This window comes from Nicotiana attenuata, unplaced genomic scaffold, assembly GCF_001879085.1.
Source record: "Nicotiana attenuata strain UT unplaced genomic scaffold, NIATTr2, whole genome shotgun sequence".
Classification (NCBI taxonomy): Eukaryota; Viridiplantae; Streptophyta; class Magnoliopsida; order Solanales; family Solanaceae; genus Nicotiana; species Nicotiana attenuata.
Genome location: NW_017673976.1, coordinates 57,577 through 72,502, shown reverse-complemented (window position 1 = coordinate 72,502; position 14,926 = coordinate 57,577). Strand labels below are relative to the sequence as shown.

Sequence of the window (14,926 nt, the reverse complement as noted above, 5' to 3'; positions counted from 1 at the left end):
ATCGAATCAAAAAACCAACTATATCGATTTGGATTGGTTCGGTTTTGTCGGGTTTTTCAGTTTTTCGAGTTTTCTGTTACTTAAATATTATTTCAATCTTACTTTTGTTGATTTTTCTACAATTAAATATATGCTTAGTAAATTTTTTTTTAAAAATTACAAACATATTTTCTATTAAAATATTCTTATGGAAAAATTTTCTTAGTAACACATGATAGTTAATTTTTTAGTCGTCTCACAATAATTTTTCGTTGATGTACACTTTCAAGGTTTTAGTAATTAAACACAAAATTCAATATGATACCTAAATAGTAATAACCACTTCAAATTTGAAAAAGATATAAGAATTTAATATATCTTGAGATATGAATATGGAAGAACAAAGAGATTGATGCATTTCGTTTATACTTGATAAGAAAGTGATCATACAATCCATTATTTAAGGTTAATAAATATGGAGCACTTCATATTCTATTAAATATTATATCCCATAAGAGAATCCCAAATATTTTAGATATTTTTTAAAGAAAATTCTGTATAAATTCTTAAAAGCATATATAAAAATTATATATTTATATGTCGGTTCGGTTCGGATTTTTTTACTCAATACCAAACCAAATCAAACCAAACCTAACCTAGTCGGGTTTTATAATCGGGTTGGTTTGACTTTTCGGTTTGGTGCGATATTCCGATTCCGTTTGTACACTCCTAATTATGTCCATCTTTTCGTCTGTTTATATACATAATGATTTTCATGAATTTGATTGCCGAACTCTGATTGACTTAAAATTTGGTGTATCCATTGGATACTATCATGTGAGTAATACTCACCATGACGAATATTTTTCTGGCATTTTGGGGTCATACGAATATTATGCACGGCCACATGGAACCTATCCATGCTATACATGACCGCTTGGATCTTACAGTGCTCAAAAAATTGACGGACTCTGACTGACCTGAAATTTGATAGGTCCATTGAAAAAGGTCTAGTGAACAATACACTCCATGAGTAACATCGCTTTTTTACTTTTAGGGACATGAAACATAATTAATGATTATACCCATTTTTTGTGTAATATATACATGCTGATTTTCTTGAATTTTGTTGCATACTTCGATTGGCAAAATTGTTAGAATCATTGGTACTGACTTGTGAGCAATACTTACCATGACGAACATCATTATTTTGGCATTTCAGGGTCATAAGAGTACTATGCACAACCATATGGAACTTACTCGTGCTATGCATGGCCACTTGTATCCTAGCGGTGCTAAAAAGTTAACAGACTCCGATTAACCTGAAATTTGTGGGCCCATCGAAAATGACCTAGTGACTAATATTCATTACTCTGCCACGACTAACATTATCTTTTGACGCTTCGGAAGGTCATGAAATAGGAATTAATGATCTCTACGTTCACTACTTTAATTTCTTAAGAAGTTTTTTGTACTAAAATACCCTTATTACTATGTTTTTTGACAAAGTTATCCTTTATCATTAAAAAAAATAATTATCCGTTAAAATGTTGTTTATTCTTATGGCTTCAGCGTAGTTTTTTCCATTGTCTTCCCTACATTTTGTTTTTGTAAATATTATAAATTCTCAAATTAAATAAGAAATATTTTTATTATAGTCTTTGATAAAACAAATTAAAATTATTTTTGTTTGATAGTAATTGTTAAATAGATATGTACACGCCCTTTTTTTTAGTTTGACCTTAAAAATACTTTTTGAAAAAATTGTTCAAATACAAACTATATTTCTAGTACCAACAAAGAATTCACAAATAATTTGATCAAGCATAAAATCATAGAGCTTCGAAGTACTTTTGGAAAAGAACTATTGACTATAATTTTTTGAGCTTTGGAAAGGAAAGTGTATATGCGACTTTAATCCTATCTTAAACAAAAATAAAGAGCATGTTTTGAAAGACCGTTGACTTTGAAAAAAAATAAAAAAGAAGTAATAGCAATAAGCAAAATAGTAAAAACCGCTGCCACGGAAACCATACTATTGACTAAAAGTATTTTTTTTTTTAAATTTGGCCAAACCGAAGCTTGATATTTATGAAACTCGCCTTTGATTATTTTTTGGTTACCTTTGATTCCCTTAAATCTCATATTATATTAATTATTTTGTAGGAGTATTATACTTTTTCCCCGATTAGATCTTATATTATAAGATAATTACCCTTTGAAGATGAAAGCTGAATTTAATACGGAGGAATTGCGGGAAGATATGCGAAGTAGAACGACGGCCGTACGGGAGGAAGCAGAAATGGAATCGATGACTAAAGAGGACTCCTCGAAGAAAGACGAAATGGGTTCGCTGTTTGAGGGGATGGTTCTCTTCAATCCGGGTGCAGATGTCGGGCAATTGTCCACCGTGGCCGATGCCGATGCATCGGCTTCTTCCCCATCTATATCTATGCAGCTTCCTGCTGTATCCAATGAACCCCTTGATGAGAATCTTTTCTCGGATCTCACTCTGATGACTCCCTCTCAATCTCTACTGCTCGAAGAAGAAGAAGATGAAACCCAATCTCCATCTGATCTGCCGGCACTATCTCGGCAGAGTTCCAGTAGGAGAAGAAAAAAAGCTGGTTTAAGGATAGGATATGGCAGAGATAGAGATTATGCTTCTGACAACCGACCACAATCTCACCCCTTGCCCCATACCCATCTCAATGAGATAGTATCCGCATCCCATGAAGAACAAAAGCTTGAAGAGGAAGCTGAGGAGTTGAGGCAGCAAGAAAACAATATCCCCACTTCTACTACTGCAGCCAAAGAGCAGGATTCCAATGGCACTGACTCTGACAGAAATGGTAACTTGGCGTCGGCTACTCCTATTTCGGAAAATATGGATGCTAGTCATCTAAATGCTAAAGCACACCCTGTTGAGTTGAAATTCGAGCAAATCAGGGCCAGCATTGCAGACAAGCTTAAGTTGGCGCGGGAGGCAGTAACGTCGGTCTCCGCAATGCGGAAAGAATCTATCCATAGGAGAAGAAAAGCTGTCGACGACTTCAATGGGGCATCTTCCCGCCATAGGGAGTTGGAGAAGAAGCTGGATGAAGCTTGCGAGGCAGAGGATTTCGAGACCGCTGAAAGGGTCAGTGAAAATCTTGCTTTGGTAGAGAAGGAGAAGGATCGGTTGGTCATCCTGCTCAGAGATGCCGAGACATACTGTGATGTCGTTGACACTAAGATGCAGGAGGTTCTTGACTCACTTATTCAAGCTGAGGAGGAATGTGTTTATTTGCTAAGAAGATTTTCAGAGGTGAGATATGCAGACTATTGGTTGCTAAAGTTGATAAACCTTTTTTGTTTTCCTCTCCTTGTGTTACTATCCTCCATCTAAAAATGCTTCTGCAAATTTGTTCTAGTCATCATTTTTAAGTAATTTGGTGGCATTGCATAACATAGCACTTATCTGAATGATTATTTTCTCTTTTCTTTATTTTCCTCTGCTTGAATTTGGATCTTCAGGTGAATCTACATGTATCTGTGTTTAGGCTGCTCAAACCATTGTCTGTATGGTAGCAAATTGTTTCCCTTTTTATAGTAGTGGTTTTATCTAATTTTAAACAAGGGATTATCTAATTCTAAATTCTTCATCTATGACATGTTATAATCTTCTTCACAAATACGACACGTGTCATAATTATTTCAATCTTGTAAAGGCTTCTCTCTACATGGTAAAATCTAGATCTTAATCCGTATTCCACCTTAAGGAGCTCATGTGAAGTTCTATATATGACCTTTTTCCCAAAAAAGAAAGTTTATATATTAAGGCTGATTACACACATCTTCGCTATAGCATTGAGCAAAAACGATGTTTGTTGAGATTGGAAGTGGTCAATTCAGATGAGATGGCAGTCCCATTTAATGGCTCATGAGGCGGAACATCTGGCACACCAAAGTAAGTTGTGTAAGTGTTCATTACTTCAGAAGTGGAGCCAAGCGGAAGGAGTTAAAGAGGATTTGAGTAAGACGATCCACGATCATATAGGAAAAAACTTGTGAACTGTCTATTCTAGGTAAGGTAATGCTACTTACCCCAGCAAGAGCAGATACAACAAAAACATATTTTGTTTTTTCATATGGATATGGACTTGCTAGATACTCTGGCGTAATATAATCATGTATTTCCATTATTTCTTAAGTCATGTAAATAAATGCATTGTATAAAGTAATTGTTCCTCCTGAACTTTTTCAAATACTGGTCTCAAAAGAAAAAAGGAAAAAAAAAGATCTTCTGAACTATTGTATTTCTCATGTTGTAAGTTTTACTGGAAACATGTATTGATGTTAGAACCATTTCTTGTGTGTAAAGTATTTTCAGCTGATTTAATTCAGATAGGTTGAAATTTTTTAACTTGATGATTTTTTTTTCAGGAAGCTGCAAGTAGTGCAGATTCAGTCCTCATGAATGCAGAAACAATGTCTTCAAAAGACAGTGCTGAGTGGCTTTCATCAGTTGAAGCCATAGAAGTCAGCAAGTTCGAATTAGAAATTCAATCCCAACTAGTTCATGAAGCTAAATCCATTTTGAATGAATCCATTGATCAATCAGTGGAGGATGACCAAAGGGAAATAGATGTTCTTTGCATGAGAAAAGAAGAATTGGCCGAAGAATTGAGGAAACTGCTTGCTTTAGTGAAAGAGAAGGAAGCAGAAATAGCAGAAAATGATGCTCTCATTCAAAAAGTTGAGAATAGGATTGATGGGGTTGTCTCTTGCTTTAAAGAGGTTCAAGCAAGTATAGATAATAATTATGATAAATTGCAGTCATGCCTTTCTGAGCTAATGGTCGAGAATGAAGTTTTGCTGAGAAAAAAGAAGGATATTGATAACTACCTTTCTCAAGAAGAATCCAGAGGAGAAAAGATTAAGAATCTTTCCAGGAGTGCTGCGGATGAAGCAAACATGTACGAAGAAGTTGCTGGTCTTAGAAAAAGTCTGTCGATGTTCATCTCGAAATCCAAGGCCTATAGAGTGAATCTTGCCAAAAGTGAAGAAAGGATCTCAGAGGACGTGCAAATTCTCAAACAGGAAACTTTTGCTGCAAGATCTTCACTTCAGGTTAGTTCTGCTTTGAGTATCTGTATTCAGATTCTCCTATTAGAGCAATATCTACGTCAAATAAGATAATTGCACTATTTCTGCATTCTAACCTTAAAGTGAAAATATGTTGTTCATAATTTATTAGGCTTAAATTACTTAGAACAACAATTACTCAATCGTGAGCTACTCGGGATCAGTTATATGCATCCTTATTATCCAATCTATTCCACTTGAACCAGTTTCATCTCACTATTCAATAGTTTGAGGTTCTATAACTCTGGAAGTTCAAAGTTCTATACATTTTCTAGTGACATACAAGTCTGTGGGCATACCAAAGGACTCCTAGTAAACACCGGACCTAGTGCAAGCACGCCAACATGACTAAGCATTAATCATCACTAGCCGGTACTGTCTATATGGATCTTTTACTTCCATTGTATTTTATTATTTGTTAATTCTGCATGAATTCTAAAAAATTGCACGTGTTATACAACTTTCTCCATGAGACTTTAGGTATTGCTCATTACACCTTTAATCATCATAGTTTAGAGTGGTGCATTTGGACGTTTGTGCAGGACATGACCAAATCATCTCCTGTGACATTTTCTCATTTTATCCTCCGTGTATATTACTTGTGCCTTTCTGCTGATGTAATCATTTGAGGAGACATTCATTTTAACATTCGCATTGCTGCGACACTAATCTAATTGATATGGGCCTTAAAGTCACGACATTCTCTCCCATACATAGCTTGTCTTACAACTGTTCATGTCTTCCATTTTGTTAGGTATCTGCCTGTCGCTTAGCATTCTCATAGCACACCTCTGTTTCTGTCATTCTGTTTTAGTTTTCTGTTGTTACATACCATTCTCCTGAAATATTGAGTATAAATATCTAAATTTTATGTATTTAGAATCCTCAATACCATCTAATTTCACCTCAACTTCACTCTTGTTATGCTATCTAAACTTCCAGTGCATATTTTACTTCTACTTATCGTAAACTCTTAACTTCTCAAGATACTAGGATTAAATTGCTTTTACAAAACATTTGGCTCATTCTCCAGATAGTTTGGGGTAATAGATGGGCTGCATGGGCCGAACATAAAGCTGAAGGTAGCAGGGTTGGGAGAGGATTTTAGTAATTTGAGATAAAAGGCTTTTAAGTTTAGAACAACAACGTGGGAATTATTCTATCTCTTGTTTATTTGGAAGTGTGAGAGAAGAATTTAGATGGTTTTTTTACGGTGGTATATTGAGCACACACAAAAAATGAAAGGGATGAGTTGTGGATGGAATTGGCAGCAATAAGAGGATTATGAGATTGCCCTTGGTTATTGGGCGGACTTTAATGTTGCTAGATTCACCAAGTACAGATATGTACAAGAAGCTCAAGTTCCATGAGAGCTTTTTCTGATTTTATACAGGATATTACCCTAATAGATTTACTTTGCAGGGAGGATTGTACACTTTGGGAGAGAGGAGATAACAGTGCACAAAACCTATAGAATCGACAAATATTTAATTTCATCAGAGTGGAATGAAGTTCTTAGAGCCATTAAACAAGAAACCTTGCCTAAGTTGTTTCAGCACACAAGCCCATATTGCAAGAATGTGGAGAGTGGGTCAGAAACATCTCGTATATTAATTTTGAGAATATGCCGTTGCACTGGGTATTGAGCCGAGGGTCTACCGGAAATAGTCTCTCTACCTTCACAAGGTAGGAGTAAGGTCTGCCTACATACTACCCTCACCCGACCCCTCTTCTGGGAATACACTGGGTTTTTTTTTTTGATAGTAACGGAATATATATTATATTAGCTAGAAGTCATTTAGCTTGTTACAAATAGGTGAAAAGTTCCCACTCATTGGTGGAATATCACAAGCAATATTTTGGTTACCTAATGTTCTTAACATATTACAAGCAGAAGTAGATAAAGATTTTTCCAAAAGGCAGACTTCATTTTGTTCCGTCGTCAGTTGTAGCTTCACTAAAAGAGGTGGAATTGCGTGGAGCTTTGGCCTGTCCGAACTGAATTGCTTAAAGTTTTTGCTGGTGACGTCCTTAGCTAGTAGATGCGCCACTTGGTTGCCTTCACGGAAGTTATGTCGAAGCAGGAGGTCCTTCCGCTGGTGCATTAATGATCTGCATGCATAAACAATGTTAGAGAAAACTATATGGTCATGCTGTATTGCATTGATGGCCTCTGTTGAATCTGTTTCCACCTCAAGGGGGAAAAAGTTGAAGTTTATGGCAATTTGGAGCCCCTCGTATATTGCCTGCAATTCAGCATGTAAAGGAGAAATGGTAGTAACTTGTTTTTGGAACCCAATGATCCAACTTCCTGTGTGATCTCTAAACACTCCTCCTATTCCTGAATTTTTGTCACATTTTTTGTATGCTCCATCGGTATTAAGTTTATACCAATTTTGAATTGGTGCATGCCAGCTTATCTTGATCGATATTTTGTGTTGGAGTGGTTCGCTTGTGGATATGCGATTGCAGGTTGAGGGTTTTCTTGATAAATTAAGCAGGTTTTCAATCAAAGTTCATCAAATGTATCTTCTTGGGGTACTCGTGTCTCCAAAAAGGTTACAATTCTATGATACTATTACACAAGTACTTTATCTCAGCAGATGTAACCTTTTTCGAGACATCCCATGCGTCTCACCAAATTCACTAAGTCAAAATGCCTTCTCGAAGATCCTTCTTGTTCCAATTCTTGTCTCCAAACTCTCACTCTAGCTCCTCTCCTCTTCAAGAACCCTCCACCAGCTAATCCAGTAGAGGTTTCTGTTCATGATAACTAAACAATGTCCACTGAGTGACTAGTTGCCTGCTTTATTGACATCCCGTGCTTCGGTCAAGCCCTCATCTGATGATATTGATCTCTCTATTGCACTTCGAAACGATATTTGAACTACACGCAACACTAATGTTGTTTATATTTTCGTGACTTATTACCATTTGTCACCTTCATTTCATGCCTTTGTTACCAAATCATACACTGTCAAAATAACTAAGACTGTGGCAGAGGCGATGGCTCATCTAGGTTGGCGTCAGGCTATGATTGTGGAAATGACTGTTATTCATTATAATGGTACTTGGGAGATAGTTCCTTTACTGCCGGGCAAAACAGCAATTGGATGTTGCTGGATGTGCACTGTCAAGATGAGTGCTGATGGGGAGGTTGATCCTCTCAAAACTAGATTGGTAACAAAGAGGTATACTCTGATTGATGGTTTTGATAATGGTGATACTTCCTCTCTAGTAACGAAGATTGCATCAGTTCACCTCCTTATCTCCATGACAGCCATGTTTCATTTATCCCTTTATCAGTTGGATATCAAAAATGCCTTTCTTCATGGGGAAGTTGTCGAGGAGGTATACATGGAGCAACCTCCCTGCTCCGAGGGACTCTGGGTTATTGTGTCTCCTGCCGATCTTTGTATGGTCCCACGCAATGACCAAGGGCATGGTTTGGACATTTAAGTATTGCTGTCTGATCATGAGAGCATTACTCAATTTAAACAACATCTTGTCGATTACTTTCAGACCAAAGACATAGGTAAACTAAGATACTTCCTAGGCATTAGGTGGCGCAGTACAGCAATGGAACTGTCATTTCACAAAGGAAGTATGCTTTGAACGTATTGAAAGAAACTGGCATGTTTAAATGCAAACCTGTTGATACTCCTATGGACCGAATGTTATGTTTCTTCCTGGATAGTGGGAGCCCTACGGACTCCATTCGTTATCAAATATTGTTGGCAAACTCAATAAAACTTTACGATCTCACGACAAGACATCTCATTCACTATTACCTTAAAAAAAGTCATCACATTAACTATCAGTGTTCTTAGCCAGTTTCTCCAAGCTCCTTGTGACAGTCATTGGAATGTGGTGATTCACATTCTAAGGTATATCAGAGGTTCATTTATGGATCTCAGGCTGCTCAATAGAAGCTTTCTCTGCAAATGAAGAGGATCCTTTAAGGAGTTCTTGTACAGCTTCTCTGCTCATGTAACATGTGTATGGAAACACATTAGAGGGCTATGGGATTAGTTTTGCAAGTACTCGTATAAAAGTGGGAAATGACAGGAAATTTATGTCTTGATATTGATAGATGAATGAGACAGTCTCTGTTAGAGATACGATAGAGTTGGGCTGCTGTAGAGTTGTAGTTGTGTGCAAATATGTGTTGTAACAGTAGAGATAAAGTTGATTATATTGCATTGTATTTAGATTAGAAGAACTCTAGCTTTTGGAGTCCTAAAATGACTCAACTGTTGCAGCAACATGCATGTGTATATATTGCACTGTTGAGCATACCAGATGTATGAAAAAGGTATGGAAGCAATACAATTCACGTGTGCTCCTAAGTTTATTTTCTTAAGAGTTTTCAATTCCTTCATGGTAGCAGATCATTTTCCAGATGGTATATACCTCAGTCAAGGTAAATATGCTCAAGATATTTTGCAATGCAGCAACATGTTATGCTCTCGAGCCGTACAAACTCCTCTAGCTCAAAAGCATGGGCTTCATGAAGCAACTGGATCCTCCGCCGATCCCACCAAGTACCGTAGCATTGTGGGAGCTCTACAATATCTAACAGTCACCAGGCCTGAGATTTCTCATGCGGTGAATCTGGTTTGTCAGTTTATGCAGTCTCTTTACCACGCTACATTTTGCCTAAGGAACACTTCAAAACGTCCCTTAGCCTTGTTGGGTTTTCCGATTCTGATTGGACCGGATGCCCATTAACCAGGCATTCTACAACAGGGTTGTGCGTATTTTTGGGGGTTGAATTGCATTTCCTGTTAAGCAACAAACAGTAGGTCGTTACCTATGAGACTCTGTTGACTCAAAGCAACTTACAGAAAAGGGGTATGCCTTCTGCAGCAAATATGACAACCTTGAAAGGGATGCTAAAGTGGTCAACCTACAAAAAAGGGCATATGCCTTTGCACTGCCCAATGGTGTCTCAACTCTGGTAACTGCTCTTGAATATTTGGAGTAAGGTGAGCAATAGGCAGAACAATCAGGTAAACCTCTTCTGTTTGGAGGGAAATAAATCGGTAAAACCTATGTTGCGCGGACTCTCCAAAATGATGCCGCACCCGTGTCGGATCCTCCAAAAATACACTATTTTTAGAGGATCCGACACGCACCCGGCAATATTTTCGGAGAGTCCGAGCAACATAAAGATAAAACTTGCAGGAGGACCTGAGAAACACTCCCAGCTTGTGTAGGTGGTTCATTTGGGAAGGAAGGAAGGAACTTGAGATATTCATAGATGAGAGCTCGAGTCCTTTTATTTTGGCTTTTTGGTGTAATATGGAGAAGAGAGAGCCGGGTTGGGTGGGGGGGGGGGGGGATACATGCGCTTGAACACATATTAGCTGGTGAATCTTATTTGAATAGAAACTTCACTAGCAATCTGGGGAGAAACCTTTTATCTGGATAGCAACTTCTTGCTCAGGAGTCGGTACTCAAATTAGCAGGCACCAGCATTCTGTTGCTTGACAGATTGCTATTATAGCTTTCTCGGTGTTTTGGCTAAGATCTCGTGTAGTGCACAACACTTTACTATTTTAGCTGTGTAAACACTTAGAAAGTCAGCAACCATATGAATAACTGAATTCTCTTTTTTCATTTTTAAATCATGGAAATTGCAGTATGTCAAATGCTGCCAGGGTTCAAAAGAGCGTCTTTAACGAAGTACTTCCTCTTATTAGTGTAGGTTTTTGTATTTTTTTGAAATCTTTTTATAAGAATTCTAATTGCAGAATTCATTTCAAAAGAGTATTAGAGTAGTTAAAATCTTAAGAGTAAGGTACTACAAAGTGGAGAAGTTACATGAAAGCATCATCTATTGTGGTTATAGTTTTAAACACTATGCCAGGAAAGTACTTTGAGGTGCTTATAAAAAAACAACTACTACTACTCCTTAATCCCAAACTACTTGGTTATATGAATCCTTTATACTCGTTCCACATTTAGACTTGTCCCACTACTCAGTAATTGTCCTCTGGAACAAATCACGAGTTTTATTTGGTGCGACAATAATGGATACTTTGCTTCCATTCTATCCTATGATTCACTCTTGGATTTCAAGAAATTGAAAGTCTTTTGAAATAACTTTCCTCCATGCGATTCTAGTGCTACCTCATCTTATTTAATATCTTTGACTATCATGGTGTCTCATCTACTGGTTAATGCATCTGAAGGTCCTCGTATGGCATGGCCAACTATCTCAAACAATTTTCCCTCCGTGCACTACTTGCACCTTTTGCCCGAGTCACACATCCATCTTAACATTTACATTTTTGCAATACTCTTCTTGCGTATATGGGCCTAATATTCGCTCATATATAGCATTGCTGGTCTCACAACCTTTCTATAAACCTTGCTTTTCACTTTGGTAAGTATCCTCTATCACATGATACGTCCTCTAGCACTCTTTCATTTTGGCCATCAAATTTTAACTTTATGTGTTACATCTTCATCTATTTTCGTATTCCTAGATCTTTACTATTGCATGCTTTGCCATTTGCTTCCATTGCCTAGTATCTTGTTGCTGCTATTATTTGTTTATTGCTTCCTTTTCACTGTTCTTGAGGCGAGAGTCTATCGGAAACATCCTCTCTACCTTCTTAAGAAGGAGTAAGGTCTACGTACACATTACCCTCCCATACCCTACTTGTGGTATTCCACTGGCTCTGTTGTTGTTGTTGTTGTTGTTGTTGTTGTTGTTGTTGTTGTTTTGTTACATCTTCATCTATCATGCAAATCTCTTGAAAAACTGACATCTAAATTGTCCGCGTTTAGGCATCACAATCCCATTTAATCTCACATCAAGTTCATTCTTCTTATGTTGGCTACACGTATGTTCTGTCTTAATTTGACTTGTCCTAGAACTCTTTAATCTTTAGAGTGTTTCTACATAGGTCAAACTTTGTTTTAAATGTATAACAATGTGTGTAAAGCTTATGATTTACAAATAATAAATAGGGAGTACCCCCCATCCTATGACCGAAGTTCTAACTACATATCTTACCTTTTCGGGGGTCCTATTACCCCCTTGAACTATTTTAGTATAATAAATGCCACCCTAAGTGGTGACGTAGCATAGATAACCAAACTCTTGGTAGACAAGAAATACACGCGCTGCCACATGTAATTTCGCAATTTTTTAATAATTTTTTAAATCTATTTCATTTTCTTCCTTTTTTTTTTCTTTTTAATTCCAAAATATAATGGAAAAAATAAAAATGACAATCGTTATTGTTCTTGTATGAGCTTGAAAAAGAATTGGAGGCGCTAAGCATATTCAAAAGTTGTTGAAGTTGAGATTCAAGTGCTAAACTCATTCTAGATCCTTAGTTGCTACTGAGATTCGAAAAATGGAGAAAGAATTTCGAATCCACCATTGTTGAAGAATCTTAAAGAATAAAAAAATGTGTTTTTTTGAGATTCTTGGTTGTTGGTCAAATTGATTACTTGGATTTGGTGATGATGTTGTGGAGTTGTAGTTGAAATTTGAGCTTGATTGGTGCCAATTTGGCTTAGTTTTTGTTGAATTTTGAGATCCAACATCAATTTAAAGCTCTTGAAAATGGGTGGTAATATGTTCATAAAGTCAAGTGTGTTTTGGACGAAGGGCTCTTGAAAATTAGCTTTGAGACTAACACGTGGCCATTTCGTGTAGTTTACTGCCTTTTTCTTTTAAGTTCCTACGCGCTTGAAGGAGGTGTTTTCACATTTGGGTCTAGGTCAGTACTATAAGGTGCAAATAATTATGGGGAAAAAAAGTTTAGGGGGGTAGTTGGAACTTCGGTCATAGGTTTGGGGGTACTTGTGCCTTTTCCCTAATAAATATCAGCATTAGTATTTTGAAGAATTGCATGTTCATGCATGGGATATTCAACAAGTATTGCATTTGAAATGTTTGAGCTTCTTGGGGCTCATCAAATGTATTCATGGACGCATTTTATATGCAACTGATAGTAACACTAAGCAAGACTTATAAGTATTATTTTTGGAACCTAGTACCTGAAAGTTGTAAGCATGACTACTGGCTTTCAGTCTAATGAAGGTCATAGTTTTCATTAATTTAATGTGAAATGCTTGGAAAATGCTTTAACATTTCTTCAATTTCCATCTCTCTAATATTCTTTTGCATATCCACTTGCAGGAGTTATCTTCAACTAAGTCAAGTATCCAGCAGGAAGTTGAATCCTGTAAGCAGCGGCTTCTTTTCATTGACAGGAGAATTCCAGAGTTGGAGGCAGAGAAGAAGGTTGCTGCTACTACAAGAAATTTTAAAGAAGCAGCACGACTAGCTGCAGAGGCTAAGGCCTTGTGCATTGAAAAGGAAGAAATACAGTGCAAAAAGGACAGCACTAAGTTAGAGCTTAAGAAGCTTGAGGAGAAAATATGCCACACCGTTGATAGGCTGCAGGAAACTGAAGTGCAGATTTCATCGAAGGAAAAAGAGTTGGCTATGATTAGGTTCCAGAGGCTAATTCTAATTGCTAGAGCGGCTAGAGCTGAGAGATCAGCGGCTTTGGAGTTGGGTCACCAGGAAGAAGCTGAGGCTTTAATGGCAGAGGCTGATGCTGCCGAGGTTGAAGCAAGAAAACTTCAACCAATTTATAATTTCAAGGAAGAAGAAATTGAAGATTTGCCGAAACTTCTCATATCATCTGAGCTTGTATCCATGCTTGGTGGCAAGCAATTGGCAGAGTTGGCTGCTTCTGCAAATATAGTGGCATCATGAATCTTTGGCAACTTAACTATGAAATTTGGAAGACTTATGGCTTGGGTTTACTGGGAGCTTTCCCTGACCATTAATAAAAGCATTTGTGGGGGAGCTTTGTTGGTGATGATGACTTTTGTCAAAGGGTGTAACAGACAAAAATGACCTTCTTGGAGAGAGCATAGCCCTAATGATTATAGGGCGTTTGATTCCTTTGCATTACCTTGCTGAGGCGGAGACTGGATGGCGCACAAACAAATAGGAAGGCTCAGCATCGTTTCTTTTTATTCATTTTGGCTTACTTTTACTTTGTGTGGTAACTAGTACTGTTTTTAGTATAAAGGTCTCCGTCTAAGATCATTTCTTAGCGCCACACTTTTTTTCTTTCTTTCTTTCTTTCTTTTTTTTTTTTGTGAAGAAAAAAGTCAGTATACATGTGCTATACCTACTTAAAAAAGCGAGCCATCTCCTTCCCCGATCAGAAAACCAGTAACTCCCCAAACCCTCATTTCCCCATTTCAGCGGTCCCCTCCCCAACTTTTTAAAGCAAAAAATCCCCATTGGAGCCCATCCGTCCTACAAAAAGTGTATCTTCTACATATTTTAGCAAGCTAATGCCGGATCTAAGGCGTTATCGTGTAGTGGATTGCTCGTTTCGGCCCCCGAATCATAAAATTCACATTTCAAAAAATTTTAAATCGAGATATTCCGGCTTACTTTTTGGTAAAATTCATATATAAAAAATGCTTAATATTGTTTTTTACTGTGGTCTATGTTTTTTCGTGATTGTTTTGTGGTTTAATTAATATGTTGTTTTTTATTCGGATATGATTATTTATGTTCTTAAAAATTAGTAACATAGGTAAATTATTATTTTATGAATAACTAATGTTATTAGTTGCTATAAACAATGCTTATTAGTTATTTTTTACTGTGGTCTGGTTTTTTCATGATTGTTTTGTGATTTAATTAATTTGTTATTTTTTATCCGGATTAGATTATTTATGTGCTAAAAAATTAGTAAAATAGATAAATTGTTATTTTATGAATAATTAATGTTATTTGGATTTTATTGTTGTACGTATATTAATA

At 36.9% G+C, this 14,926-nt stretch overlaps 1 protein-coding gene across 1 annotated transcript; it reads left to right on the top strand.

The window, feature by feature from the left end:
* The first annotated feature begins 2,088 nt into the window (after positions 1-2,088).
* Positions 2,089-14,220, top strand: LOC109217745 (rootletin). The gene is made up of 3 exons (XM_019382013.1): positions 2,089-3,286; positions 4,405-5,091; positions 13,271-14,220. The coding sequence occupies exons 1-3, from the start codon at positions 2,204-2,206 to the stop codon at positions 13,853-13,855; spliced, it is 2,355 nt and encodes a 784-aa protein (XP_019237558.1). The 5' UTR covers positions 2,089-2,203; the 3' UTR covers positions 13,856-14,220.
* Positions 14,221-14,926: the final 706 nt, after the last annotated feature.

Excerpts from the sequence above, each read along its gene's own strand:
- LOC109217745 (XM_019382013.1), top strand. The coding sequence starts at position 2,204 with ATGAAAGCTGAATTTAATACGGAGGAATTGCGGGAAGATATGCGAAGT. Across the intron at positions 3,287-4,404 it reads TGCTAAGAAGATTTTCAGAG|GAAGCTGCAAGTAGTGCAGA; the intron begins GTGAGATATGCA and ends TTTTTTTTTCAG. Across the intron at positions 5,092-13,270 it reads CTGCAAGATCTTCACTTCAG|GAGTTATCTTCAACTAAGTC; the intron begins GTTAGTTCTGCT and ends ATCCACTTGCAG.